We start from the raw sequence: 26,940 nt of genomic DNA on the forward strand, positions 1-26,940 counted from the left end.
TTTTAAATTCTAACAAACGAGTAAGATCTTTTTTAGAAGGGAAAATAATATTCCACATTATAAAAAGTTGGATCGTAACAGGCCTAGGACCAAAGGCATCCATCCATCCCTATCATTCCTGCTAATACTATGTTTTTGGTTTAAGCCTTGTATAAGGATACTCACTCTAGTTATTTGTCATACCAAAAGCAGAACTTAACATGCATTGTGAGCCGATGACAGAACATCTCTTGCTTTCCAAAACAAGACATAGTATCTCCGATCAGATAGATAGATTGTAGTCTCAAATCTCCAAAACTGCACAACCACATGACACCAACAATGAGTGTTCAGAGAACCACTTTAATTTCACACATCTGTCATAAAATAAAATGATCGAAACTGCTGGCTGCCTCTATAACCAGAAGAACAAGAAACAATACCTTGCTTGCAACGGCTTTTGAATCTCCTCAACATTTTGAAATCTCGTTGCAAAAGATAAGCTCATAACGAGTCTTCCGAAAAACCCACCCCCCGGACACCTTGTTTTAAACGGCATGTTGTTTCCATGATACCCAATTCCCCAAGTTTTAGAGTATCCTTAAGTCTCAAACTAGGGCACATGTAAGTAAGAACATGCCAACACATAACCATCACCAACAAAGGTGTACAAGATGGAGTATACGGGTCAGATAACTTGCAACACAAGTAAGCCCATTTGACGCCTCAAATCCAGGGTGTCCAGCCTTCATACATGTTGCAGAGGTTATCCACACTCGTTGCTTGCCTAAGTAGATAATCAACTTGCTCTGCAGTACTTATATCTCTGGAAAAAGAAAAAAAAAATAACTTTTTAATAGACGTGCTATATGAGTCTTAGGGGTGTTCATCAGGTCGGTTCACAGGTTATTTGAATTGAGTTATTCAAATTTGAAATTTTGAAACTGAATTCGAATTAGAACTTGAAAAACCGAGTTGAATTTGGGATGATTTGAATAAGCTGAATTATGAGAAAAACATAAAAGACAAAATTATATATATAAATATAGTGTACACACCCAAACTCCAAATTCAAATGTTCGGGTAGAAAAGAATCAAATTCAAAATACTGAATTCAGCTCGGATGTTAACCCCAATGCTTACAGGACCGGACCGGACGTCGAACCGGTCTCGTAACTAGTCCATTGGTCGGGCCGGTCAAACCAGTCGGATCGGATGTAAGAACCGGGTTATGCCATAAATATTATAAAAAATAAAAAAGGGTAAAATTGAAAAAATTTAATCAAAATCCGGTTCAACCCTTAAAAAAGTCCGGTTCGACCACCCTGTTTTCCGGTCAGGCCGCCGGTTAAACTCAAAACCGATCTGATAAGGTGAATCGGACCGGCCAGACCCCCAGTTCCCGGTCCGGTTTTCGAAACATTGGTTAACCCAATTCGAATAAAGAACACCCCCATATATGACGATAAGTTAAAAGGGTGAAGTTTATGGAAGAAGACGTGCCTTTTATCAGTGATATCTCTACCTTCAATTTTCATTTCAACTCGCCTTAGAACCGACACAGCATACGCATTTTTACCTAGGGTACCCAACGTTAAAAAGCAATAAGTAACCACCAAACGTTAACCACAACAAGGGAATATGAAATTGATATAATAGAACTTACTTTTTACTCTGCTCACTTGGACTGCAACATCTGTATTATGTGTAGGTGATTTATGGTCTTCCTCTTGACGTTGGGTACCGAGTTTTATATTCTCGACACCCACGTTTATTTCAGATAAACTTGTATGTGATGCAACGTCATCTATGGGATCGCTAGCATCCTTATCTCCAGATTCCACTTCACATGGTGAAGAACTGGATACATCTGTGTTTTCTTTGGAATCGTTTCCATCTGGATGTGGTTCGGTTACTTCTGAGCCAGTGAAACTATTGAAAGCTGATGTGGCACCAGAGTCTGAGCTGTCATCATAAATACTATCTGGAGGAGATATCCACCCTTTATCTTGCATATTAAGTCCTGTCATCTGTGGCAATTCTTCATCATACTCGCCATCAGATCTGGAAAAGACGTCATTCTCTTTGTTATCATATCCGGCGTCATCCCCGACAAGATCCTGTGACCTTATTTCCTGGCTTTCACCCAGTCCTTCAAGAGCCTAGTAGAGACCGCAAATGTCAGATAATTAAAGTAACCAGTCAAACGGGTAGAGTCAAAACAGGGCGGTTTGGGGCAAGTGGTCGGTCCACAAACACTTCTTCTTTTTTAAAATAATATTAAATTTAGAGTAAAATGCCATTTTCGTCCCTGAGGATTGGCCAGTTTTGCGACTTTCGTCCAAAGGTTTCTTTTCCGCATGTGGATCCAAAAGGTTTAAAATCTTGCCATTTTCAACCGGCTCGTTAACTCCTATCCTTTTTTCTCCGTTAAGTCAGGGGCATTTCCGTCTTTTTTGTTAATTTTAAGAGCAATTCAGTCTTTTTCAGGGGTATTCCGTCTTTTTACATGAAGTGAAAAAGAACGAATCGCCCTTTATATGAGTTAACTAAAAAGACAGAAACACCTCTGACTTAACGGAGAAAAATGGAGTTAACGAACCGGATGAAAATGGCAAGATTTTAAACCTTTTGGATCCAAATGCGGAAAAGCAAACCTTTGGACGAAAGTCGCAAAACTGGCCAAACCTCAGGGACGAAAATGGCATTTTACTCTAAATTTTATGTCTAACATGATTTTATAACTAAATTACTACAATCAGCACATACCTTGTGAAGATTTCCTGCATGGATATTTGCGGTCCGTGCCAACCTTGTAAGCATAGAATGGAGTCCCTTGACAGAAAACGTAAGTGACGGAACCAAAGGTTTGATCACGTGACAAGCCTCCTTGATTTTTGCATGGTAAGAATGATATATCGCTTGTCCATGAATAGGAGATATTTCCATTTTCGTCTCTTTTTCCTTGTTCATAGCTTCAGTCATCGCCTCAACATCCTTAGACAACACCGATTCCAGTGGAAGAACAACGCTATTCGCCTGTCAAATACAAACTGATTATGTTCACAAATCTCAATTTCTGTATAGATAGCTTCAGAAAGACGTTAAAACCTTTGAAAGATCTCCCATTAGAGAAGAGTGTAATGCAGAAGCCTCTTTTCCTAGTGTGTGAACATCATGTAGACCTTTTGTTATTGCTAAAACCTATGAAATAAATACAGCTTTAGTAATATTAAATTTGTAATATGATGTATTCAATATAGTAATATACATACCTCTTCAAGCATGGAACCACATTCAGAAGTCAAAGCAGTGTGACCCCTGGTAATGGAACCGAAAGCAGACAATGCCATGCTGGCCTCATAAGCACAATCTCTCATAGCAACGAAAGTGTCTTGTAAATCACCTGGAGAAAACAATGCCCGAGAACCTAACGTCATACAGAATCATAACATTAGAAAAAAAAAGAACAAAAAAACTGCATACCGGATGCAGCTTTTGCTTTAGCAGAAGCAACATGAAGTTCATTGCTTGCTGTGAGTAAACCATTTGAAGCAGCATCCATGTTACCCTGTGCTATTTCCCACTCATGCTCAGTACCTGATAAACCCAAAAGCATCAGAACTTACTAATCCATACAAGTTATGAGCACGATGTTCCAAAAAACTGACTGATAAAAAAATGAGTAAAATGTCATTTTGTCCCTGAGGTTTGGCCAGTTTTGCGACTTCTGTCGAAAGGTTTGTTTTTTTGCATCTGGGTCCAAAAGGTGTGTAATCTTGCCATTTTCATTCGACTCGTTAACCCCATCTATTTCTCTTCGTTAAGTCAGGGGTACTTCGGACTTTTTTGTTAACTTAAAGGGCAATTCGGTCTTTTTCACTTTACGTACAAGCATTTAGCATAATGTACAAGTATTCAAAAGACCAAATTGTTGTTTTAAGTTAACAAAAAAGACGAAAATACCGCTGAGTTAACAGAGAAAAATGAATGGAGTTAACGAGCCGGATGAAAATCACAAGATTTCAAACCTTTTGGATCTAGATGCGAAAAAACAAACCTTTGGACGGAAGTCGTGAAACTGGCCAAACCTCAGGGACGAAAATGGCATATTACTCTAAAAAAAATTAATGCTCACGTGTAAAAGAATGATAGGTGGCATCCAAATTTGTTAATGCATTAAAGTAAGCTTGCTGCCATGCCCTGTCATCTGTCCCAAGTACCCCATCTCTAGACGTTTCAAAATCCAATATCGACATACAAATTTTGATCATGTCAGATGCTTTCTCACGAGCAGCCCATAACAACTGTCTCCGTTTTGCTAAATGATCATGAAATTCAGGCGGAATTCCAGATCCCCTTGCTGAGGTGGACCCCGTCATACCTGTGTTGGGCCCACCACAAGCCCAACCCATGGCTCTCTCCAGCTGTCCTTCGGCTGTAACTGAAGTTTGTTCACAAGCTTGCAGGCCCTCTATTGACCGAACCACTTTGGCTACCGAAGACTGTATAGTTTCCAACAATCTAGACCGGCTAAGGTTTAGAATAAGTGGAATTGTGTTGTCCTCGTTTGAAAGGAACTTGTGACATATCAGCCTGTAGTTATGCAACGGGCTTAATGTAATATCATGCATCCATTCCAGCTGTATGATATCCAAACACGTCTTATGCAGGCCCTCTTTAAGTTCTTTCACTTGTCGTTTCATGAGTAATGCAGCCGACATACCCGCTCTTACTGTTTCATGTGCATTGCAGTATTCTTCAAGCATCAGTTTCACTCTTTCAACAGCACCCGTATCAAGGTCATCTGGAGCTCCAGTCATTTGTTTTAAACGTTCCGTTTCAGTATCCAACGTAGTCAACAGAAGAGGGGCGACTTTATCTCTTAGATAGTGACCGATATGTTCTTGGAGTTGACTAGAAAGCGTTTTCTTAACAGCATTTACAACCTGGTCAAACCCTAAATTTTGATCCCGTGATGAAGCGGCCACACATATGCAGGAATCGAGAAAAGAATCCATAACTGCCACTTTCCACATAAAAAACAAATGTGTTTCTTCCAGTGTGCCCGAGACTTTCCAAATATATGTTGGTATCGCATTAACGTAATTAATCAAATCTGTAACATGGGTAACTGTATTTGAAGAATCTGACGATCCACCGTATGACAATAATGTCGTATCAACTGATTCCAGTTCAAAGAAGGGCTGGACTATTGCTAACAGAAGCGCTTTGGTTCGTGAATACTGCGGTTCTTTAGCTTGTTCTTGACCAATTAAAGACTGGAAATGATTTTCGGCAGATATTAACGCATTTCTTATACTTGCTTCCCTTTTTATTAACGAATTAGTTCGAATATCCTTCTGATTCCATGTTTTATGGAGTTCATCCAGTTGGGCCCGACACGCTTCTTCTTGAGACGTCAACTCATCAGCCTCTTCCCATGAGAGATGATCCCGGCCCTTAACCGCAGCCTCTTCAAGTGCCAGCTGTCGTTCAGTAATAAATCCTACTTTCGCAAAATAACTCTGCTCCAGCTCAGCTAAAGACGTTCTCTCTATCTGAACCTCAATTAACTGTTCAAGTGCGGTATCGATTGAACCCCTGATTTGTGAAAGAGATCCAAACGTATCCATGATTTCCGAATCATATGAAATAACAGATCTTACGACATTCGGTACAACGTTTTCAACCATTTGTGCAACCAAGCTCTTGCATGAGACTACACACGTTTTGAAAACCGAGGCCCAGTTTGTTTCAAAGGAATCATCTGGCTTTACTTCATTCACCCAATCTGCAACAAGAACGCATTTCTCGATTTTCTCCTCAAGCTCGCTGAGAAGAAAGCTGCTCATAGCTCTTGTCGAACTTAACTGATTCAATACCTCAACGAGCCTATGCTTAACGTCATTATATACAGAGCTTACAGCCATGCCTACTAAACTTTGCAATCTAGAATCTTTCGCCGGTTGACCGGTTGACTGCAAGAAATTCGTAAAAGTAGCCATAAGACGCTCCTTGGGTAGGGACTCGGTTTCCGCACCAATAGAATTCACCAATTCTTGGTACTCTTTTTCAACTCTCTCGATCTCATCCCCGTATTTCTCAACTTGTACACACAAATCATTATGGATGATTTTAACCGTCTCAAAACCATCTTCACGCACTTTCGCTACTAGTTCAGCACCTTGTCTTCTGGTAAGAGACAAAACATCTGACGAAACCGAACTAACTGAAAGTTTCAGAATTTGGGCCCAACTGTGGACTGGGCTGGTCGTAAGGTAATTTAGCGGCAAAATTCTTTGTAAAGCTAATGAATATGTATGGAGCGCGGTAACAGCAGAAGTGAGCCCGTGATCCAAATCGGAAACTAGCTGCGAAACTTCCCGATCTATATCATGACATTGTACTTGTGTAGGCTCTGGAACAACTGTAAACGGAACCCCTGCTGACAAAACGGCAGACGTAAGAGATAGAGATTTTTCTTTACCAGTTAACTGTATGTGCGATTTTATCTCTGGGATAGAACTGTTTCTTAGAGCATCGATAATCCTGCCGTGTTGTTCGATCCAGGTGGCAGCCTCCAAGGCTTTCTCAGCTACAGCAGCCTTTGTTTGAGCGAATTCCCGAGCTTGTAACTCGAATGCGATATGGGTCTTCTCTGAATTGTTAGTTGCTTCGGCAACAATTGCTTTAGCTGATGTCTCGCGAAGAACAAGGTTAGATCGTTCTTGATCTGTGTGATTGTAGACAGCAGATACAATCTCGTATTGACCTAAAACATCTGCAAACCTCTGGTAACAATGTAACATTCTCGAGTCAGAAAAAAATTCTGGATAAAAAGTTAAAAACAGTTATAAGCTGAAAAACAGAGTGTAACTACTTCAACCTACCTGAAGAGCAGATTCAACAGCTGGTAATGTAGTCAATAAGAGATCATGATGTTCCTGGACAGTTCAAAAATGATTCAGTACTTCGGTATATGAAGTTATGAACCATAGTTATCGATAGAGAATAGCGACAAATAGCGAGAATGTACCTATAAGCTATGTAGCAATAGCGACAAAATAGCGCCCGCGATGAGGTAGTTAAAAATTCAAGAAATAAAAAAAATGAGCTATATATATATATATATATATATATATATAATGTTAATTGTATACCTTTTTATCTATAATTCTATAAGTTTAAGGACCAAATGTAAACTAGTGAAAATAGAGGGGGTTTAATGTTAGAATACGCAAACTAATTTTACACTTTTTATGTAAATTTTTACAAGTTTTAGGGACTAAATGTAAACTAGTGAAAGATAGAGGGTTTAGATATAAAATACATAAAGTTATTTAACCCTAAAAGGCTAAAATGCAAGAAACAAGCAGCCACTCTTCTTCTTCCTGGTTTCCGGCAGAAATTGCAACACCGGAGCCAGAATTCGTTGTCGGAATCCCGCTATAATCACGCTATGGAGTCGCTAATTAACAAATTGCGAGATATGTGTGATACACTATGAAGTGTGCGATAGCGAACACAGTCTCCGCTATCGATAACTATGTTATGAACAAGTACATTGCCCCTGAAAATCTCACAAACTCAGCAAAAAAGAGTAAGAATACCTGTAAAGGTACACGGATTTCTTGCACGCGAGATGCGAATAAACTTAAGCTAACTGCCAGCTCCATGCCTTTTCTTTCTTCACCAACAATTGCTGCATCATCATGGAAATCGCCACGTGTCCACTCGACAAGAGGATCCCAAACGAAAACCTCTAATAGCATTAAAAGTACATCTTTATTTTTCTTCAAGATACCAAGAACCGCTTCACAATTATTTCTGAAGGAGCCTTCAGTGCCCATTAGTCCTAAAGCTGCTTCAAGTGTATGGGTCAGTCGAAAGGGCACGATTTCCGGAACCTTCAACCGTTGTCCTTTGTCGAAGCACACGTTATAATCAATGTGGACGATATCGCCACTATGGAAGTCCAAAAGAATATTATCCAAATGTCGGTCCCCGAGACCTAATATGTGCCCTACCATGCTCATTGCTGCTACACTTCCAGAATACCTGAAAGCAAATAAAAGCAAATGATAGAGATCATAATCCGAATCACAGTAGTTATTTTCTTGCAATTAATTAGGCCTGTAAACGAACCGAAAGTTCATGAACTGTTTGTGAAGTTGTTCGACGGAAAGTTCTTTACGTTTGTTTATTTAATTAACGAACGAACATGAACACATGTTTTGTTCGTTCATTTATGTTCGTGAACGTCCGTTTATGTTTGTTCATTTATGTTCGTTCGTTGTTCGTTTATGTTCGTTTCAATCCAAATACATAAGTAGTTATATTTAGATAAATATTAAACATAAAAGGAACTTTCTAAGTACTTATATAAATATGACTAATTGGTAATTGGGCTTTCTAGTAATAAAAAAAGGGTTAGCATAATTAATCACTAATTTATATAAAAAAATACTTCATGTTTGTTTATGTTTAGTCAATTATGTTCATTTGTGTTAATATATGTTTGTTCAATTATGTTACTTATTGTTTGTTAAATTATGTTCATTTGTGTTTGTTTGTTTATGTTCGTTTACCGTCATGAATTGTTTAGGTAATTAGGTCTTAAATGAACGAACATAAACGAACACAAACATGCCCATTTTCTTAATAAACGAACATGAACAAAAAAAAGTGTCCAATTATATGTTCGTGTTCGGTTAAAGTTAAATGAACGAAATATTTGTGTTCGTTCGGTTCATTTACAGGCCTACAATTAATAATTGCTCAAAGATGATACATAATATGAATTAAAACAACAGTCCAGTGAAGAACCTTTTCAATTTTGAGCGGAAGGCTTTAAAACCTTCACTAGCACACCATATTTCTTGCTGAAGAAGTTGTTTAGGAGTCTCGTGCATAAGATCCAAAAGAACTTTTCGTTTTACATCCTGAGGCCAGTCTTTTCTAGAAATCACTCGTCTTATGCCTTTTTCCTTAAGTGCTGGTATAATTTTACCATAAAACATATCAGTAGGCCGAGGTATATGTGATTGAGCTGCATTCTTCGTATTTCCAGAAGCAACCCCTGAAAGCTGTGCAGCCTGTACACGGGTCTGCCAAGATTTATAAACACTATAGATACTCGTAACATTTTCCACCCACTGAATTAAACCGGCCCGACCACTGATAGGTGTTACTGAATAATGACGGATGGATATTGGAGACGAATGTAGAAAACCGTTTATCGCTTGCAATAGTTGCATTACTCTAGCATCAAGACGTAGGTCTTCACGGCCTTTCAGTAAAAACGGGTAAGTCTGACCGTCTGAGCCGACGATAACAAGTTTTTTTGGTTTTGTTTTCGTTGGCAAGATAACTATTTGTTGAGAGAAAGACACAATTGTGATAATACCCTGAAGATTAGTTGTGAGACCACGTTGACCGGGCATCGGGACATCAGATGACGATAAAAGAGCTAGTTGAGGAGCAACGTCCCCTAATGACATTGAGGATTTTTTTCGATAAGATGCTAAAGATGCAACGATGGTATCAAACGGTTTCCAAACGTCCGCTAGTCCAGCGGCAGATGCTGGAGTTTTGAAGTTTGAAATGGCTGATTTGATCTGTGGCATATACTCGTTATGGAACCAGATCTCGTGAGGTGTTTCGGGTTTCCGAGAGGTGGAAGCTAAACGACGGTCCAGGGTTACTACAATGGGTGCCATCATAGCAGAGTATTTTGCTGCGTTTATCTTGTTTTTTTCAGTGTGGCTAAGAGTTGCATTCTCTGCAATCCGTGATGCCTCCTCTTTTAGTAAATTTATGCGTCCCATTACATCTAAAACGGTAAAGAAAGATGATGTTCAAAGGTTCAGATAAACAATTAAATGAATAAAAACAGATATATATAATTAAAACTGTTAAAGAAATGCTACCTGAGTGTAGATCTTGCAATGTGCTGAGCCACAATTCATCCCAAAGAACAGTTACATTTTCTAACTCTTTAATCATGAGCTGAACGTCCTGGACTAACCTTGGATATTGTTTGTTCTGCATATACAGTATGAATGCTTACATTATCAGTGATCCTATACAAGAGCTGGCAAATATACAAATATAAAGTCGGCTACCAAACCAGAAGACAGAATGGCCAAACAGATTATCAGAAAAATACATACAACCAAATTATAAAATTAAAATCTAAGAGGCCAACATTATGTTTTGGTCATAGTTATCGATAGCGAATAGCGATAAATAGCGACAAGGTACCTATATGCTACATAGCGATTGCAACGAAATAGCGCCCGCTATTTCATGTTTAGCGATAAGGTAGTTAAAAATTTAAGAAATAAAAATATCTATATATAATTTTTATAATATATGTATGATGTTAATTTTATGCCTTTTATGTATAAATTTGTACGTTTAAGGACCAAATGTAAACTATTGAAAATAGAAGGGGTTAAATGTTAAAATACAGAAACTAATTTTACACTTTTTATGTATATTTTTACAAGTTTTAGGGACAAAATGTAAAGTAGTGAAAGATAAGAGGGGTTAAATGTTAAAATCCATAAAGTTATTTAACCCTAAAAAGGCTAAAACTCAAGAAACGCAGCCGCTCTTCTTCCTGGTATCCGGCAGAAATTGCAGCACCGGAGCTGGAATTCGTCGTCAGAATCCTGCTATAATCACGCTATGGAGTGGAGTCGCTAGATAACAGATTGCGAGATATGGGTGATACACTATGAAGCGCGCGATAGCAAACCCTATCTTCGCTATCGATAACTATGGTTTTGGCTTTATACCTACAAAGTCAAGTACTTTCACATATAAATGTAATAAAACTTCATAAACCACCTTTCAAGCAAACTGTTACTCATCACAATTACACGACGATCACTCACCAAACATGCCAATATACGTTGAAGCTCCTCTGAAGGATCCTCTTCACTTGTGTTAATATCAACAAGGGTTGGATAAATTATGGACCATGGAGATTGCTTTGCCAGCATTACCAGAATGCTCTCAAGCTGCTTCCGAACATCTTCTTCAGGATGAGAGCTTAATCGTGCAAATATTTGTGGAGTCACTTCCTTCAAATAGAGGTAATAAATTAATAATCAGAACATAATTGGTAAAACCGTAAAATGGAACATTTAAATAGCAAAAAAGGGTCTCACCTGCCATGGCAACAAAGGAACTGTTGAAAGTGCAGGTTCCAAAATAGCTTTTAACTCTACTCCATAATTAAGAAGAATATGCAAAACGTATAGTGTAGCTTTCAAGGTAAAACTAGCATTCTTTTGACCTTTGACTTCAACAGCACCGGCAGTTTGACTACCCCAGAGCTTGGAAGATGAATGTGACAAGTAATTTATATAAGCTTCAGCTGCATGCCCGAATAGAGATACCCTTCGTTTTCTCAAAGACCACCAAACGTCAATCAAATCATTAAACAGTAATACGTTAGCTCCTTCAACACTAACATTTGCAAAATGAAAGAATTTTTGCAACTGGGAGGTAACAACAGCAGAAAGGCTTTCACAACTAACACTTTCAGCTCCAGATTCTCCAGCTGCAGCTTCTAGTACTTTCACCACTTGCTCAACCACAGCATGTTCGTAGTTTTCATCGTTTGAATCTTTAACATCTCTTGCTTTGTGAAGAAGCTCTAAAACGGAAATTTTAACTCTTGAGAGTTCTTCTTCAGTAAACTGGAATCTGTTTGGCAGAATTTCTGAACCGAGAATCGGAGAAAACGAGCAAGACTGAAGGGCGGATTCGTTTGGAGTAGGTAAAGTTGCCTTCGCTTGATCATAACACCAAGAAGCATAAGAAATCCACGACTTCCCCATAGCGGGACATAAGCATGAAGAAAGCTTAGTAGTTGTACCTACAATTTCTTCAACGATAAGATCCGTCCTCAATTGAGAGTTCGTATTATCGTCACTTGTGCTGAGTTCCGATCGTATCTTGAACACAATATTCTCCAAATTGACATCCATACGGTCCCTTTTTAACCAACTGGAAAGTTTTAAGCATGCTTTTGCCTTTAAACCATCATTAGAATCAACAGATGAGGTGGGGCCCAGGGAAGGACTAATAAACGACCATAGACCTGTGTAAGCCTCTTCAAGCCTGTTTTCAGCTCGCAACAAGAGAATGCTTTCGTATTGCACACGTGGGAAGACTAATTTATGAAAGCTTTCTTCGGAAGACCCTAAATGACACTTGCTCAAATAGTTATTGAGATGATTTGCCAACATTAAGTTCTTTTGTTTTCGAGCTAATTTCAGTAAACTCAGACTGAGTGATATAGTCACCGGAGAGGTAGGATGAATGGTTCGATAAACGCGAAGAACTTTCATCCATGGCTTACAATCTTGATGAACATGATGGCTCGGGAACCGCAATTCTTGAACGTACGAGCTTAACAACAATGGAAGTTTTACTTTTACATCGTGGGTACCTGAAATCTTGCAACTTTCTTCAAATGCAGATATGCAATGCAACTGGTTAACGTGTTCTGCTGCTTCTGTCAACCCGTCAAGTGGCAAAATCGTAATTGTCTCGTTTAACATCAACTTCGCCTTTTGTAGTTCATGTTGCACCTTTTCCACCTTCCCTTCGATATTAAAAAGCATTGCTTGTAAAAGCATCTGCTCACTTCTTTGCAAAGCTACTTTGGGATCTAACGCAAGTTCATTGCTACTTTTAGGTGTCAAATCGAGACAAGCCCATGCTGACGTGTAATCACCGTCGTCAAAATGAGCTAAAGCGTGAATCACGTTTAATTCATTTCCCGCCATTGTTAAAGCACCAGCGTAACTTTTACCAGCATGCTTAGCACGAAGCAGTTGCAACTCTGATAGCCAAGATTCAAGAGATTTCCAATCGGAAACCGCACTGTAACTTTCGATTATACGATCTATAGCAAACTGTACGCCTTCAGATCCCATAGAACCAAGTGATTCTTCGGTTTGTAATAAATGCGTGAAATGAGCAGCAGCCTTTTCGTACTGACCTTGTGCTTGATAAACAAGCCCGTTAATCCAAGACAAAGGTCCAAATCTATCATCATTATTCGTACTTTGGTTTTCTTCCACGAATAAAGGAAAAAACGCACCCGATACCCATTTTTGAAACCCGACTAAAGCCTCGGGCTCATGATTCTTACACAAAGACAATGTCATATGCCGTAGGACTCGTAAAATATCTCCAGAAAACCGAGATTTCATGTTATGAAGGTTTTCTATGACTTGGGTTCTCGATTTTTCCATCATAGATGAAGCCACTAAACTTTTAAGTTCTTGCAAACGCAAACTACAATAATGAATTGTAGCATCGTGACATTGTAACGCCCTTCCTGCGTTCATCATTGGCTCACATATTCGAGAAAACCATTCTTCACAAACTTTTTTATTTGCTCTGAAAAAAACCAAACTCTGACGCGATGGAGATGGTAAAACAGTTGATCCATCGTAAGCATTGTACACGTTTTTCTTCAGTGACTCAACAAAATCAAGCAATAATCTCAACGGTAACAAATGTGTGTAAGACGAATTACCTAAAATATTTAAGTTCGCATCACTTTGGTCAGAATTAACCTGTAACACATTTGCGACATCCAAAAGCATTCGCTCCAAAGCAGCAAAAGTTTGTGAGGGCCCACCAAGATTGGTCCGAAGACGCGTAGTAATACAGTATCTAGCCGCTTCATGTATGGCCCACCACGCTCCAGCAAGAAGATTTACAGAACATATTCTTTCAAGAAGATTTTCGTCAACATTCATGTCCAACCATAAACTTGTTGCATGCAAGTTTATCGTGTCTTCCTGTTGGGCCAACGTGAGATCCTTCGCATTTTTACATGTATGAACAAGCCGTTGAATCCAAGAAGAAAGTGGCACCTTCCATCTTTGTGAAATGTAACTTAGAATTGAAACTAACTGCTTTGAGTGAAGCTGCTGTGGCAGTTGCTTTAGGGCAAAAACTTTCTTCCACTGCGTGATTGGCCTATACTCGGTAACTGTAACTGATCGATTGTAATGCATGCCACATGTAAGTATTGTGATAGGTAATGCATGAGAAAGCAATTTCAGATATAATTCTTTGATATCGTCATCTGGATCACCAAGCTTTTCAAGAATAACTTCGGTTACAGAATACAACTGCGACGCGTGTATAAGTTTCGTGTGCAGGAACATTTCCAATACCGACGCAACCTGACACCTCACCTTTGACTCCCGGTCAGATGCAGCATCAAGAACAATGAAAACTATCTCACTAAAAAACTCATAATAGCCATCGTCTTGAATTTCTTGATCCTTTGAATTGTCATACGTATGCTTAACTGTCTCACAATACGTATGTATCCATTGTAACGCTTCTAGTTTAACTGCCAAAGGAGAGGAAATATGAAGAGCTTGTGTGAGTAGCACAGTGTACTTCCTGAGATCACCAACTGTAATGTTTTCATTTTCGTTTTTGTTTTTCCGAATTGAGAACTTGCTAAGAAATTCGACTGTACTCAGCCTATTCAACATCTTGAAAATACTTACTTGCAACTCCACGTATGCCTGAATAGGTGGTTCGAAAGGATTCAGATTCTGAATAAGATGATATTTCATTTTCTCTGATCTAGTAACATATAACGAGTCGATTTCCGCTTTGCCAATTAAAGTGTTACCGCCACCTAAAGAAACACAGCTCAGGAGAACTTTCATATCAAACTTAAAGAGCGCAAACAGCTCGGTTTTCGAAATTACGTTAGGGGCAAACTGATTTACATTTCCAAGCATGCTCTTTAATATGTTTAGTTCTTCAAGTAATGAAGCTATCGCAGATTCGACAACGTCATTGTTTCCATGCTGAAGTAAAAAGACGTAAGTTGCAGCAGAACTTGCAGTCACCAGGTGATTCGGATGCAAACGAAGCTGGGATACAGGTGAATCAAACTGTAATAGTTTATGTACAGATGAAGATAGAAGACCAAGCTTCTGAAGTGATAATAACTGAAGATTGGTTTTGAGAACTCCATGAACCTGAAAAGACGTAAGTTTCTCAGTGTTTGAGCTGCGAACACTTGTAGCGGCTTTCTTCATATCCAAGCTTTGAAACAGGATATCAACGGCAAAACTGTAAAAAGGCGAAAACCGCTCGCTCAAAATTTCAGCTAAGAGAGTCAAACATTTCCAGGAATCGACAATCCATTTTGACCAACCGTATTTCTTTCCGACCATTGACAAACATCCCAATAATTGAGGAAGCATTTTCGTAAGAGGGTCTTTAATTTCTTCGAGTAAGTTTATCTCTAGCAACCCAGAAGCTGTAGACTGCAAAACCGTAGAAAAACAAGATAATAATACAAGCAATCTTTGACGCTGTTGTGGGGTCCCCAGGCTTCCATCCTGAAGCAGTACATCCATGTCACCCAAAAACTTCGAAAGCAACCCTAACGAGAACTGTAAACTATTAACCCAGTGTTTCTGAAATTGCAAAAAACTATTCATAATAACACTCCTATCGGCTTCAGCAAGATCGGGTATCATTGCCCACCCGAGAAGCAAATCAACTACGTCAACATAATGGGCCTGGAAGCAGGCAAAGAACTTTAACGAAATTAAAGTCAAAATGGTCAAAATCCGGTGTAGTAAGCTTAACGAGGTTCTCTCGTCTTCTAGAAGCTCTTGACATGCTTTAAGAATGGGTAATGCGTATCTCTCGGTAGCTGCGATATCTCCGACACTGAGAAACTCGTGGAGAGCTTCTGCTGCAAATTCTACGGTCCCGTTACCGGCATTTACGTTGCTAAACAATGGCAATGCCCAACTAATAAATCTATCGACCAAATTTCCAAGTATAACATGGTTCTGCCTTCCGTTAGGGAGTGAACATAAGACGGCACACAAGGCACCGTAGGCTGTGGCGGCAGCTTGGCGTACTGAATATGATCTGCATAAAGTAAGCAGAATAACTATAATAATCATAAAAAAATATTTATTGTGCATGATTATGCTCCATCTTAAGAAAGAATGTTGGAACTTGATAGAAATACGCATGATTTTGGTTTGCTATTTATGCATGATTCTATATTGTTTCCTATTCTTCCATGATGTATATCATATATAATTAGGTTTCCCCTTCAGTGATGTATAAGATTACAACCCTAACTATTTAAGCTTCATTTAAAGTTGAGTCCTCGTTGCTCTTCCTTGAAATTCCCACGCATATATGATCCGATGTTCCCCAACATTACGAAATTTACAACTTTATAAGACAATTTGCCCTTAGAACAAAAAAGGAGGCTCTAACGAGTTCTCGTGGTTAACAAAAAAAGGTGGCTCCAGAAAACAAGTCCTGTCAGATACCTAATACCTTAATCAGAATAGTTAGGTCCATCAAAAATCTAGAAATCACCTGTTTGGAGTAAAGGTTTAGCTTGGCAATATGGCATAGGTGAACAAGAGAATGTAAATACCCAAAAAACAAGAGAAATGCCAAAAAACTGAAAGATACTGTGATGGATAAGTGTAATCTGCTGATGCCAGCGTGTTAAATGGAAGATCCTAATGTGTTGCGTGGCAACTATATCACATATTTATGTTTGTTTTATGTATACATTCTACTATGTATGTATGTATGTATGTATGCATGTATGTGCGTTAAGTGGTAGCACGGTATGCTGGTGTGGTTTACATAAGTGATATATAAATGTGCCAACTGTCTAACACGTGTTCAAATTACTTAACTAGAGATCACAGGCTCAATACTAAACAATTACGTAGATAGATAGGCAAACCCACGGGTACTTTTCTCTGCTCACTTACAAAACTGTGCACCTTACAGACTTCAACTCCAACTTTCCACTCTTAACACATCCATCACTAAATGAAGTTCAAAGCAAAACATTTACAGAAAAAATCATTCTCTATTTCACTATAATTCAAACCAACAAAAAAACAAGAAAAAAAATTCGTTTAACCTACTAACTAAACGGTTTCAGAGAACAAAATATTTAATTATAGTAAGTTATCCCTGGTTTTGTTCGTTAAGTCACCATAACCAACATTATGGTAATCCTCTACTACAATCACGATTTCGTTACAACATTAAGCCAATCACTAACACCTACTTCACATATCACAGTAACAAGCACAACTTATGAATATAGTAGTAGGGCCACTGTAGGCAGTAAATATTGAGATATCTCACACCATGCAATTAGGTTTTATCGAGATTTGTGGAGGCTTCGGCCCAGAGGCACGCAGCCCTAATACTCCCAAATCGTTTAATTACCAAGTTACCTAAACTAATGTTTCTTGTTCCCAAAGTCGTAAACCCTAATCTACGGCCATTGTAATTTCTAGAGCACCTATATAAAAAAAATACTAGTTGCAGCCCGCAGGTCACACCGATGATCGAACCTAGTAAATTCTCGTGTTCCGTTTTCTTTCATTTATCGTTCGTGCGTGTGTGTGTGTGTGTTGCGTCAGTTCCGGTCTAACATATTTAACAACATACATCACATATAGTTTTTCACACCAACAACAACCATTATTCAACCACTAATAACTGGCTAAAACCACACCTTACTCACTAATAAGTAAAAACCTAAATCATCTAATCAATTTCAGCACATAGAAATCAAATCAGCTATAATAAACATATTCAACAGTAAGAAAACAGTTACTTGTCCGCAACGAGTTGCGAGAACCCCTGGGCGAGAAACGAAGCGGAGTGAGCGACGAGAAGCGAGTTGTGAGGGTAAACAATGGCGCGGTGAAGCGAATTAATGGCGGTTAATCGAGAAGTGTCGTCGTCTAGGGTTTCAGATGGATTGTTAGGTTTTGATGATGAAGAAGATGAAGATGAAGAAGTTTCTTTGTCTTTTGGTAAGGCGACGGAGAGTAGAGCAGCTAGTTGTTGTTGTTGATGATGAAGACCTTGCATATTCATGGCTGCTGCCTTTCAATTTGCATCTCCTGTGTTGGTTTCTATGGTTTGTGTGTGTGAATTTTTGGCGAGTGTGTGTGATGATGGTGATGATGAAACGATGAAGAAGAGCAGGGTGAATAAGTTTCGGAGATTGTGATAATCGGCCCTTATGTTTTTGGTTTTTGCAAATATCTCTCGTAAACTTATAATATGTTAACACCCAACAAAATCAAATTATTTACGGGTACTGTATGAAGAAACACCATGTCTAAATCTGATGGATTTATCATTAAGGGAATGGTCTCAGTCAAACAAAGGTGAATTCTTGGTCTTTCCTCGATGATGAACTGATGCGATCTGTAAAACAAAACACAGTGAGACTCGTTACAAGGAGGAGAGGTTGGGGGTTCTCCTTGTAACCATCCTCCGGCATGAGAATAAGTATCGTTTAAGAAGAGTAAACGAGTGTGTGTGTGTGTGTTAAGAGTGAGAAAGTGAGAGAGACGATCCTTAAACCTACGGTTGAAGGCTGCTATTTATACCCGAAGAGTGTGGAGAATGAGGTGGGTTGATGGGCCTTGGGCCGGACATCGCCAACAAAGAATATCATGTTTATCTCCTCTGACATGACCGTTAGTGCTTGCAAAGGGTAGAGACGTTGGCGCACGATAATTGGAGCCACGTGGCCTAGCGGTTGTCCTTGTTGTCGAGTATGTCACCAGTAGGGCTGGCAGTTTTAGACACGTACACGAATCTACACGAAGTTAACAGGTATCGTGTATGGCTTTAACAGGTAACAGGTACTAAACAGGTAGACACGAAAATACTTGTTAATTTTCGTGTCTAAAAAGGTAAAATACTTGTTTACCTGTTTAGTACCTGTTAATACATGTTAACAATTTTAATATAATTTAGTGGGACCATGTGATTTGAAAACCTGATCTTATCACTTATCTCTCTAGTTTCTCTAACCCTTCCGGCTCGTTCCCATTCCAATGGACATATTAAAAAACACTTAATTCTTCCCTTCTCCAGCCCTACTCCCAGCGACACCACCCTAACCACCAGCCGTCGAGAAGAAAGACCCATGTGAACTTTGAATTGAAGATTTGAGAAGAAAGACCCATGTGAACTTGCATTTATGCATTATGTAAGCCTATTGTGAACTTTTGGTAACTTTTGATTCACTAAACAAGTTCCTAGATATGTAATTATTGAAACATTCATAAACAGGTATTAATAAGTAGGGTGGGGTTCGGCTACAAAGTCTATTTTTCCTACAAAGTGTACAAAGTCATAAAATATCACAATTTCAGCCATAAAACCCACTAAAAACCCACAAATAACATGATGAAGATCACTAAAACACAATATCAAAACCCTAATAGTCCTTAAAAACTCCAAAAACACCATCGTACAACTATAAATATAAAACACAACATGATAATCAACATAAAACACACTAATGTTAGTCATTCGATAATCAAAGCCTTATTATCCAAAACACAATACAAAACCCACAAATATGGTGTTTTAGTAATCATCACTATGTTATTTGTGGGTTTTAAGTGTGTTTTATGGTTGACATTATAGTGTTTTATGACTTTGTACACTTTGTAGGAAAAATGGACTTTGTAGCCATCTCTTACCCTACCCTAACAAGTAATTATCGTGTATATCTGTTAAAAAATATTCCGTGTTCGTGTATGGAAAACTGGACACGAAACCTTATCGTGTCGTGTTCGTGTACGGGATTTCGTGTATTGTGTGGATGTATACACAATATGCCAGCCCTAGTCACCAACTGTGAGTGGATATCATGGAGCAGTGAACGACGCAACCTGATTGGTTCCACGTCACTGTCCTTTTGTACTTGTTGTCTTCTACACCATTGGCCATCGTGAGAGTTGTCTGGTCAGGGCCTGGCGTACGCTGATTGGCCACGAATCCTGTCATCCGTACTGTTGTACTTGCCTTAGTTGTCATTGAGATGTTGTTCTTAGCCTGCACACATGCTCTTGTTAAGACTAAGTTTAATTTTGTTAAGTTGGAACAAAACTAAATTTAAACTAGAACACCAATAATTGAAAGGTTACAAAGTGAGGTTCATGGAGTGAATTGGGACATGTTCATCAACTACGTGGCCAAAAAATTAAGAGAAACATATAAGATTTAAAGGCTTTTATTAAACTGAAAGAACAAATACTTTTGACCCATTAAATTTTATACAACACCAAACATTATAAAATATGTTTTAGGTAAATAAAACCAATGAATTAACACTTTTTTTTTATTATTTACCAATTTGTGACGACGACTTTAGGGTCTGTTTGGTATGAGGTAATGGAATAGATGAGAGAATAGAATGGACGAGGTAATGGAATGGACAACGGAATGAAATGGATCATTCCATTCCATTGTGATGTTTGGTTACTCATATGTGAATAGAATGAATCATTACTTTGTACAATTTGATAAACAAAAAAAGATGATGTAACGAAACACAACTGTATTAAAAACGACAAAAATATAATTGCCTCAATAATAATAATAATAATAATAATAATAAATAATAATAGATTTTTGATATATATTAATATTTTTTTTATCTCAAAATTCTATTATTTCATTCCAATCATCAGGGCAAATTACATAAGGATAGCAGGTAGACGAGCAACAAACTGCGCCGCCATCCCTTTATTAGTATGAATATTAATAAATATAAATATAAATATAAATATAAATATAAATACAAATAAAAGTATAACAATAATAATAATAATAACAACAACATATTTCTTTCCATTACTTGAAGGAATGGAAAAAAAACACCTACATAGCAAGGAATGAAAATTATTATATTTGGAAGGAGTTACATTCCTTTGGAATGCTCCATTCCATTACCACATGATAACCAAACATTTTTCTTTTCATTCCATCAGAATGATCCATTCCATTCCACCTTCCATTCCTTCATACCAAACGCTACCTTATAGTATCACTTGAAGAAAGTGATAATGAAAAATATATCAAACAATTTTATCATTCAAATTTAAAGGAATATACGTATATAAATCAAAACATGATTATTTAACTATATATAGAGTATGAATCCTAAGAGAAATCCACCCTATTTGATAAACTTAAAAAACATTCTGGACCACAGATTTTCCTAAGTTTTTCATAATATACACATATGTATTAGTTTAGAATTGACTATATACATATATGTATATTGTCAAATATTGAATTATACACATATGTATACCGTCAATTTTAAAATATACATATGTGTGTATTACGAAAAGTTAAGAAAAATGTGTGATTCAGAATGTTTCTCAAGTTTCTCAATTAGCGATATGAGTCTCACACAATCCTAATCCATCAAACTTATATGATGGCTATATACAAAGAACATATATAAAAAGAATGATTGTTATTCAAAAGTTTATAAAATACCTATAATTAAACTTTTATATAGGTCATGTGTTATGGATCCACGCTCCATACCATTCCACGCTCCATACCATGTCACATTCACTTTCACAATAACGTCCCTTTCTTTCATGAGACGGGTGTGGGCACAAAGTTTGAATTCCTAAATTCTTTTGGTCAAATAAGATAATAACAAATGTCCATTACAGTGGCGGATCTAGAAAAACCTAAAGGGGCAACGTTTCTATAAAAGGGGCAGCGAAATTGAAAAAACATCAAATTTTTCCAAAATTTACACTAATTTTACGCTACCATCGGAGCGTCAAGAGGCAACGGGGGTTGCCCCTTGTTCTATGCTAGGTCCGCCCCTGCATTACACACCTTTAATCTCGAATATCTTTTCCAATGTGATGTCTACGTGACTTCACTTTTTTTTCACGTTTACTAATCATTACGAATGACCTTAAAACCAGGTTAAGCCACTTACCCAAATCTCCAACAATTGAATAAAACTTTGGAGGATATTCAATAAAAAACTTGAAAGTCCAGGGTCTAGTATGCAACATCCAAAATTCAACATTTCACCCTTGATAAAGCAAAAAGTCCGTCCGTATCTTTCACATATTGAAGGTCCCTGCAAACCCTAGCCTCACAACCGACATCTATCAAATCTTGGAACGAACGAAACGATGTCGTACGACGACGTGGAGATCGAAGACATGGAGTGGAACGAGGAGCTGAAGGCGTACACATACCCCTGCCCTTGTGGAGACCTGTTTCAGATCACAAAAGATGAGTTGAAGATCGGTGAAGAGATCGCTCGGTGCCCTAGCTGCTCTCTATACATCACCGTTATATACAATATGGAAGATTTTATTGATCAGAAATCGAAGACGAAAGTCGAACCGGCTAAGCAACAGCCTGTAGCGGTTGCTTGAATCAGATTCAGGTGGCTAAGTTTTGTATTATTGATTACAGCTGTTAAACAGAGTTTGATTAAATTGGATTGGATTTGGGAGTTTTTAATTTAATTGTACGAGTCTGTGTGTCTGGCTGGCTGGCTTGTGCGAATTTGATTTTGAATAAACCCTAAACCTCTGGTAGATTTTAGAACTACTTATTTATGATGAAATCAATATGTTGTTCTGTTTTTATGTTTCTATATGTTGTCAAGATTTATTTACAAGACTGGAGGGTATGGGGAGGGTCATCCTATGAGGAATGAGGATGGGCCGTTATGACACCACATCACGATCGGGATGACTCTCCTAGCATTTTTGAAGGGGGATGAGCGTACCCCACACAATTATTTTATAATTTTTTAACCTTTTTTTATTAACTTCATAAAAACTTCTTAAAAATTAAATAAAATTAAAACATAAAAAATTACATTTCCAAAAAATTAAAATTACTAATCCTAGAAATGGAAAACATAAAAGTGAAAAAAGAAAATAACAACACGACTAAAAAAATACGAAACAACCTACGACGTCCATTTTTTCTTAACTTCCTCTTTCATCCTCCGGTAAAAAGATGAAGTTTTTATTTATTTATTTTTTTTTTATAAAAATGGATGAGAGAAGGGAGAAGTTGAAGATTTTGGATATAAAAATGGATTGAGGTGGGGTATTTATTTAAATTGAAAAAACCTTTTTTCTTTTAATAATGTAGCCGTTTGTAACGGCTATAATTTTGAAAATGGGCTCGTCAAGCACGTCGTTGGGGAGATGGAGAAGCCGGGACGCGCCTATGGGGGCGGTGTGGGGGTGCGGCGCCGGGCCTCGCCGGGCCTTTGGCCGGCCCCCATACTCTCCGGTCTAAGAAGATGCACCTTTATTTCATGATGTACCAGCTAACGTGCAGTAGGTTATAAAGTTGTATCTGTATTAAAAGTTTGGAAAATAGTAAATGCTTAGAGAGTATTAAAGCTTATGATATTTTGAGTGAAAGTGATGGTTATTTATACTAGATGAGTGCATCTCATATCAAGTTGATTATTGGAATAAAATCTCAAAACAAACATACGGCAACTGGGTACATTGTGGTTAACAAAGATATTCTATAAACAGCCAAAGAGAAGCCATTTTTTTTTTTTTTTTATTAATTTGTATTTGTCATTTGCAAGAAAGGAAACAAATAAACTGCAGGCCTATCAAAAGAGATGCAAACAATGAAATCAGTTAACGCAATAATTTGTTCCTCCGTTCTGAAACTGCAAGAAATTTTTTCTTTTTTATATTTCCAAAGAGTCTTTGGTTTCTTGGTGGGTCTTGAAACATGTTTTTTCTAGACAGTTCGCTACCTAGAAAACAAATATGTTTCAAAACTCTACTATAAATGCTTATCAATCTCCTATAGACAACCAAGAAATTAAAAAAAAAAAAAAATTCTAGAAAATATTGTGGTAAAAGCAATATTTAATTTATTTTCAGAAAATATTATTGTAGATGCATTGGTTTTATTATGGAATACTAAAATTAATCTTTCTTACACTTTTGCAATATGGTGCCCACACTATCACATATTCCGTACATGATCGATGATATTGGGTCGTCAATCATGTCCTGTTGATAGGTTTCGAGATTGTGGGTTGAATTTTCAACCCATAAATTTATATGTTTCTCAGCACTTAAGTCGTCTAATCTTTAACCTCTTATGGATATACATCTAGAGTAGGTCATGGGTGAGAGTTTGCTATGAAAAACACCAACAGTTTGCAATGAGAAACAACAACGATTACTTTGTAATAGTAGCAAAGTTTTCTGAAATAAAAGGGACGCTATTTTAACACCATTGGACGTTGGTCCATATATATGGACAGTATGACATGCTGAAAATGGTCATATGTTGGAGATTTGGGTAAGTAGCTTAACCTGGTTTTAAGGAAAAACCTGGTTTGTGATGAAGGAAAAACTATTATATATTTGATCTGTTATCAGCACGATGTTTCAGATTGAATTGAGTATAGAAACAAGAGATGGCAGAACAAAGAAGAGGGATCAGCAGCAGCAGCAAAAAGGACTGGAATTCGACAACAAGGACAGTTTACTACTTGTGTTTACCGGTATCAAAATCGAATAGTACATGAATCTTAAAAGGTATCAGAAACTTGAGATTATTGAAATACATAATTGCTAGAAGTGTAGTCTAGTATTTTTTGATATATGAAGTTGGTTTTCAGGTGAGTTTTTCGATGATAGAGTAAGTGGGTACCAAATTGGTATAGGATATGGTTTTATGATCGGTACATGTTTCTTATTATTCATCGTGTCGTATGAAACAATTTGGTCACGCGATTAGATATTTGGATGTGAAAAAAATAACACAAGCTCAAACCAATGAATTTGGAGGATATCAATGGTTGTGCAACAGAATTCTATGGTAAATCTATATAAGAGAAACTATGATCGAGATGCGAATATGAGACCACATGGCATTGTGTGATGTTTTTGTAGATGCAATCCCGACGCATTCAAGAAAGAGCTGTCTTCTGTTTTCAGTACAACTTTACAATTCGACTACGATAAGACCGTATTCTTTTCTTTGGAGGTAAAAAACTCCGACAAACTTTATAAAATTCCCGCATATCCTGCCACTACCAGCCGGACCGGTGACGGTGTACCAGAGCGGTGAACTATTTAAGGTTATAGTTATTACCCTTTAGATATCACAGTTTTATGTTTCCATGAGTTTGTCATACAATTTGGAGGGCAAGATTTATTCATTTGTACAAACATGAACAACTTGGATTCATGACATGCCAATTAAGTCGAAAGAAAGAGATAAAAATCAAACAAACTGGAAATCAAAAGCTTGATATTATTAGAAATGCGAGTCCCGCCGCATCTTGATCCAGTAGAGTTATTAAATGTCTTGTTCCTGCAGACATGTATTGTGAATCAAAATGCTGCAGCGTCCATCATCTTTACACCCTACACAATGAGAACAAACATGTTGTTGTGAAACTAACATCCAGCGACTCGCCAATAAAAAAGTATAAAAACAAAACTTGGAGAACACGTGTTGAATCGCGTACTGTTGGTATGAGATTTTGACTCCTCCAGCGCTTGGGTCAGCAATGGTAGAAAAGGCTTCGTGTGACAAGTCAAGGTTGCCCTTGCAACCAGGAGGCGGGCAGAAATCGGTGATCATTACGGTCACTGTGGGGGTGCTCGTACAAGGGTGTGGCACGCCTTGGTTGAGTGCACCTGTGCATGTCACCTGGAAATATTTCCCACAAACAGCTCCACCTTGCCATAAATCTTGGTTCGCAGCCGCTATCATTACTCCTTGATCTTGGTACCCGTAACAAGCTGACGCTGTAATTACAATATAACGAAACATGTTACAAATTATGATCACTTAATATATAAGAGGATGATATGTTCTATAATATTCTATATATGTGTGTGTGCACACGTAATAGTGTATATGAATTACGTAAGTATGGAGGGTCATTGATTGTTCCAACCCCCGTCTCAGACGATCCAAGACTTAAAAGGCTCATAACTATGAGAATGCTAGAGTAAATTCTTATGGATGCCATTGAAGTTGCAATGGAAAAAAGTAAATGGGCGTTGAGGTGGATGGAGTTTTAGAGATGAGTTAAGCTTGTGATATTTTGAGTGAAAGAGATAGTTATTTATACTATACGTTTGATTGAGTGGTGCATATGAAGTTAAATGCTGGAATAAAATCACAAAAAACACACATACAGCATTGTGGTTTACAAAGATATTCTGTATGGAACAAAAGAGAAGGAACATTTGTATGTTTGTTGTGGCTGGAAAAGATGAAAACTTTAGATTTAGGCAGCATACGGCAACCGCTTACATTGTGATTCGCAAAGATATTATTGTCTTTCTAAGTTTTATTACTGCATCCGCCCTTAGACTACCTGTTTCGTTTGTGGTATGAAATGTGAAATTAAAGTGTGTCACGTAAATAACGGGGTTTACATATGTTACACAAAGTAATGCATGTTGTGAATGTGATGGTGTGAAATGCGGGAGAGTAAAAATAATAAAAGAAAAATAGTGTGTTGAGAGTTTGAATATAACTAGCACATAACACCCCAAATTCTTCTCCCACTCTTGCGCACGTGGAAGTTTCCACGCCCCCTTTGCACCCACCTGTGGCGGTGTTTGTGCTCGTGACCTTTCCAACGTGGAACATCTTTAATACACCGCACATTTTAATATTAAATAATATACCCACATACTTTTTAGCTCCCCCACATCATTTCTTTTTTCAATTTTTATCATTCATCCCACCGAATTTCACATTATCATAAAAACAAATTACAAACAAAGATGGAACAACGGGTGTGGGGGCATGTGATTTATTAAACTTTTTAAATATTAAATAATATTCCAACATATTATTTAGCTCCACCACAAAAAAGTTTTCAACTTTTTTACCACTCATGCCTATATGACGGTGATGTGACAACATTTTTTTAACCTTTCACCTCATCATAACACATAGTCGAACATTTTAGGTATGTCAAACTATGTGTTATTGGTAAGGTGAAAAAAAGTGACGCCACATAGGCAGGGGCGGACCTAATGTGTTAGGTGGGATAGCACG

At 37.8% G+C, this 26,940-nt stretch overlaps 3 protein-coding genes across 3 annotated transcripts; 1 reads left to right on the forward strand and 2 right to left on the reverse strand.

Annotated features, from left to right (window-relative positions):
* Positions 1-18,050, reverse strand: LOC110929514 (serine/threonine-protein kinase SMG1). The gene is made up of 16 exons (XM_022172675.2): positions 17,672-18,050; positions 11,160-15,933; positions 10,884-11,072; positions 9,912-10,026; positions 8,809-9,814; positions 7,593-8,040; positions 6,873-6,926; positions 4,118-6,773; positions 3,466-3,579; positions 3,255-3,385; positions 3,091-3,183; positions 2,749-3,018; positions 1,646-2,141; positions 1,483-1,558; positions 423-805; positions 1-297 (listed from the first exon to the last, which is right to left on the reverse strand). The coding sequence occupies exons 1-15, from the start codon at positions 17,935-17,937 to the stop codon at positions 706-708; spliced, it is 10,788 nt and encodes a 3,595-aa protein (XP_022028367.1). The 5' UTR covers positions 17,938-18,050; the 3' UTR covers positions 1-297; positions 423-705.
* Positions 18,051-21,978: 3,928 nt separating this feature from the next.
* Positions 21,979-22,438, forward strand: LOC110929513 (diphthamide biosynthesis protein 3). The gene has a single exon (XM_022172674.2). It carries the CDS (start codon positions 22,041-22,043, stop codon positions 22,287-22,289), a length of 249 nt encoding a protein of 82 aa, XP_022028366.1. The 5' UTR covers positions 21,979-22,040; the 3' UTR covers positions 22,290-22,438.
* A 2,603-nt stretch (positions 22,439-25,041) lies between these two features.
* On the reverse strand, positions 25,042-25,908 carry LOC118490352 (EG45-like domain containing protein). Its single transcript, XM_035987936.1, has 3 exons — positions 25,792-25,908; positions 25,388-25,670; positions 25,042-25,283 (listed from the first exon to the last, which is right to left on the reverse strand). The coding sequence occupies exons 1-3, from the start codon at positions 25,895-25,897 to the stop codon at positions 25,277-25,279; spliced, it is 396 nt and encodes a 131-aa protein (XP_035843829.1). The 5' UTR covers positions 25,898-25,908; the 3' UTR covers positions 25,042-25,276.
* Positions 25,909-26,940: the final 1,032 nt, after the last annotated feature.

The sequence above is a fragment of the Helianthus annuus genome, chromosome 3 (assembly GCF_002127325.2).
Source record: "Helianthus annuus cultivar XRQ/B chromosome 3, HanXRQr2.0-SUNRISE, whole genome shotgun sequence".
Taxonomy (NCBI): domain Eukaryota; kingdom Viridiplantae; phylum Streptophyta; class Magnoliopsida; order Asterales; family Asteraceae; genus Helianthus; species Helianthus annuus.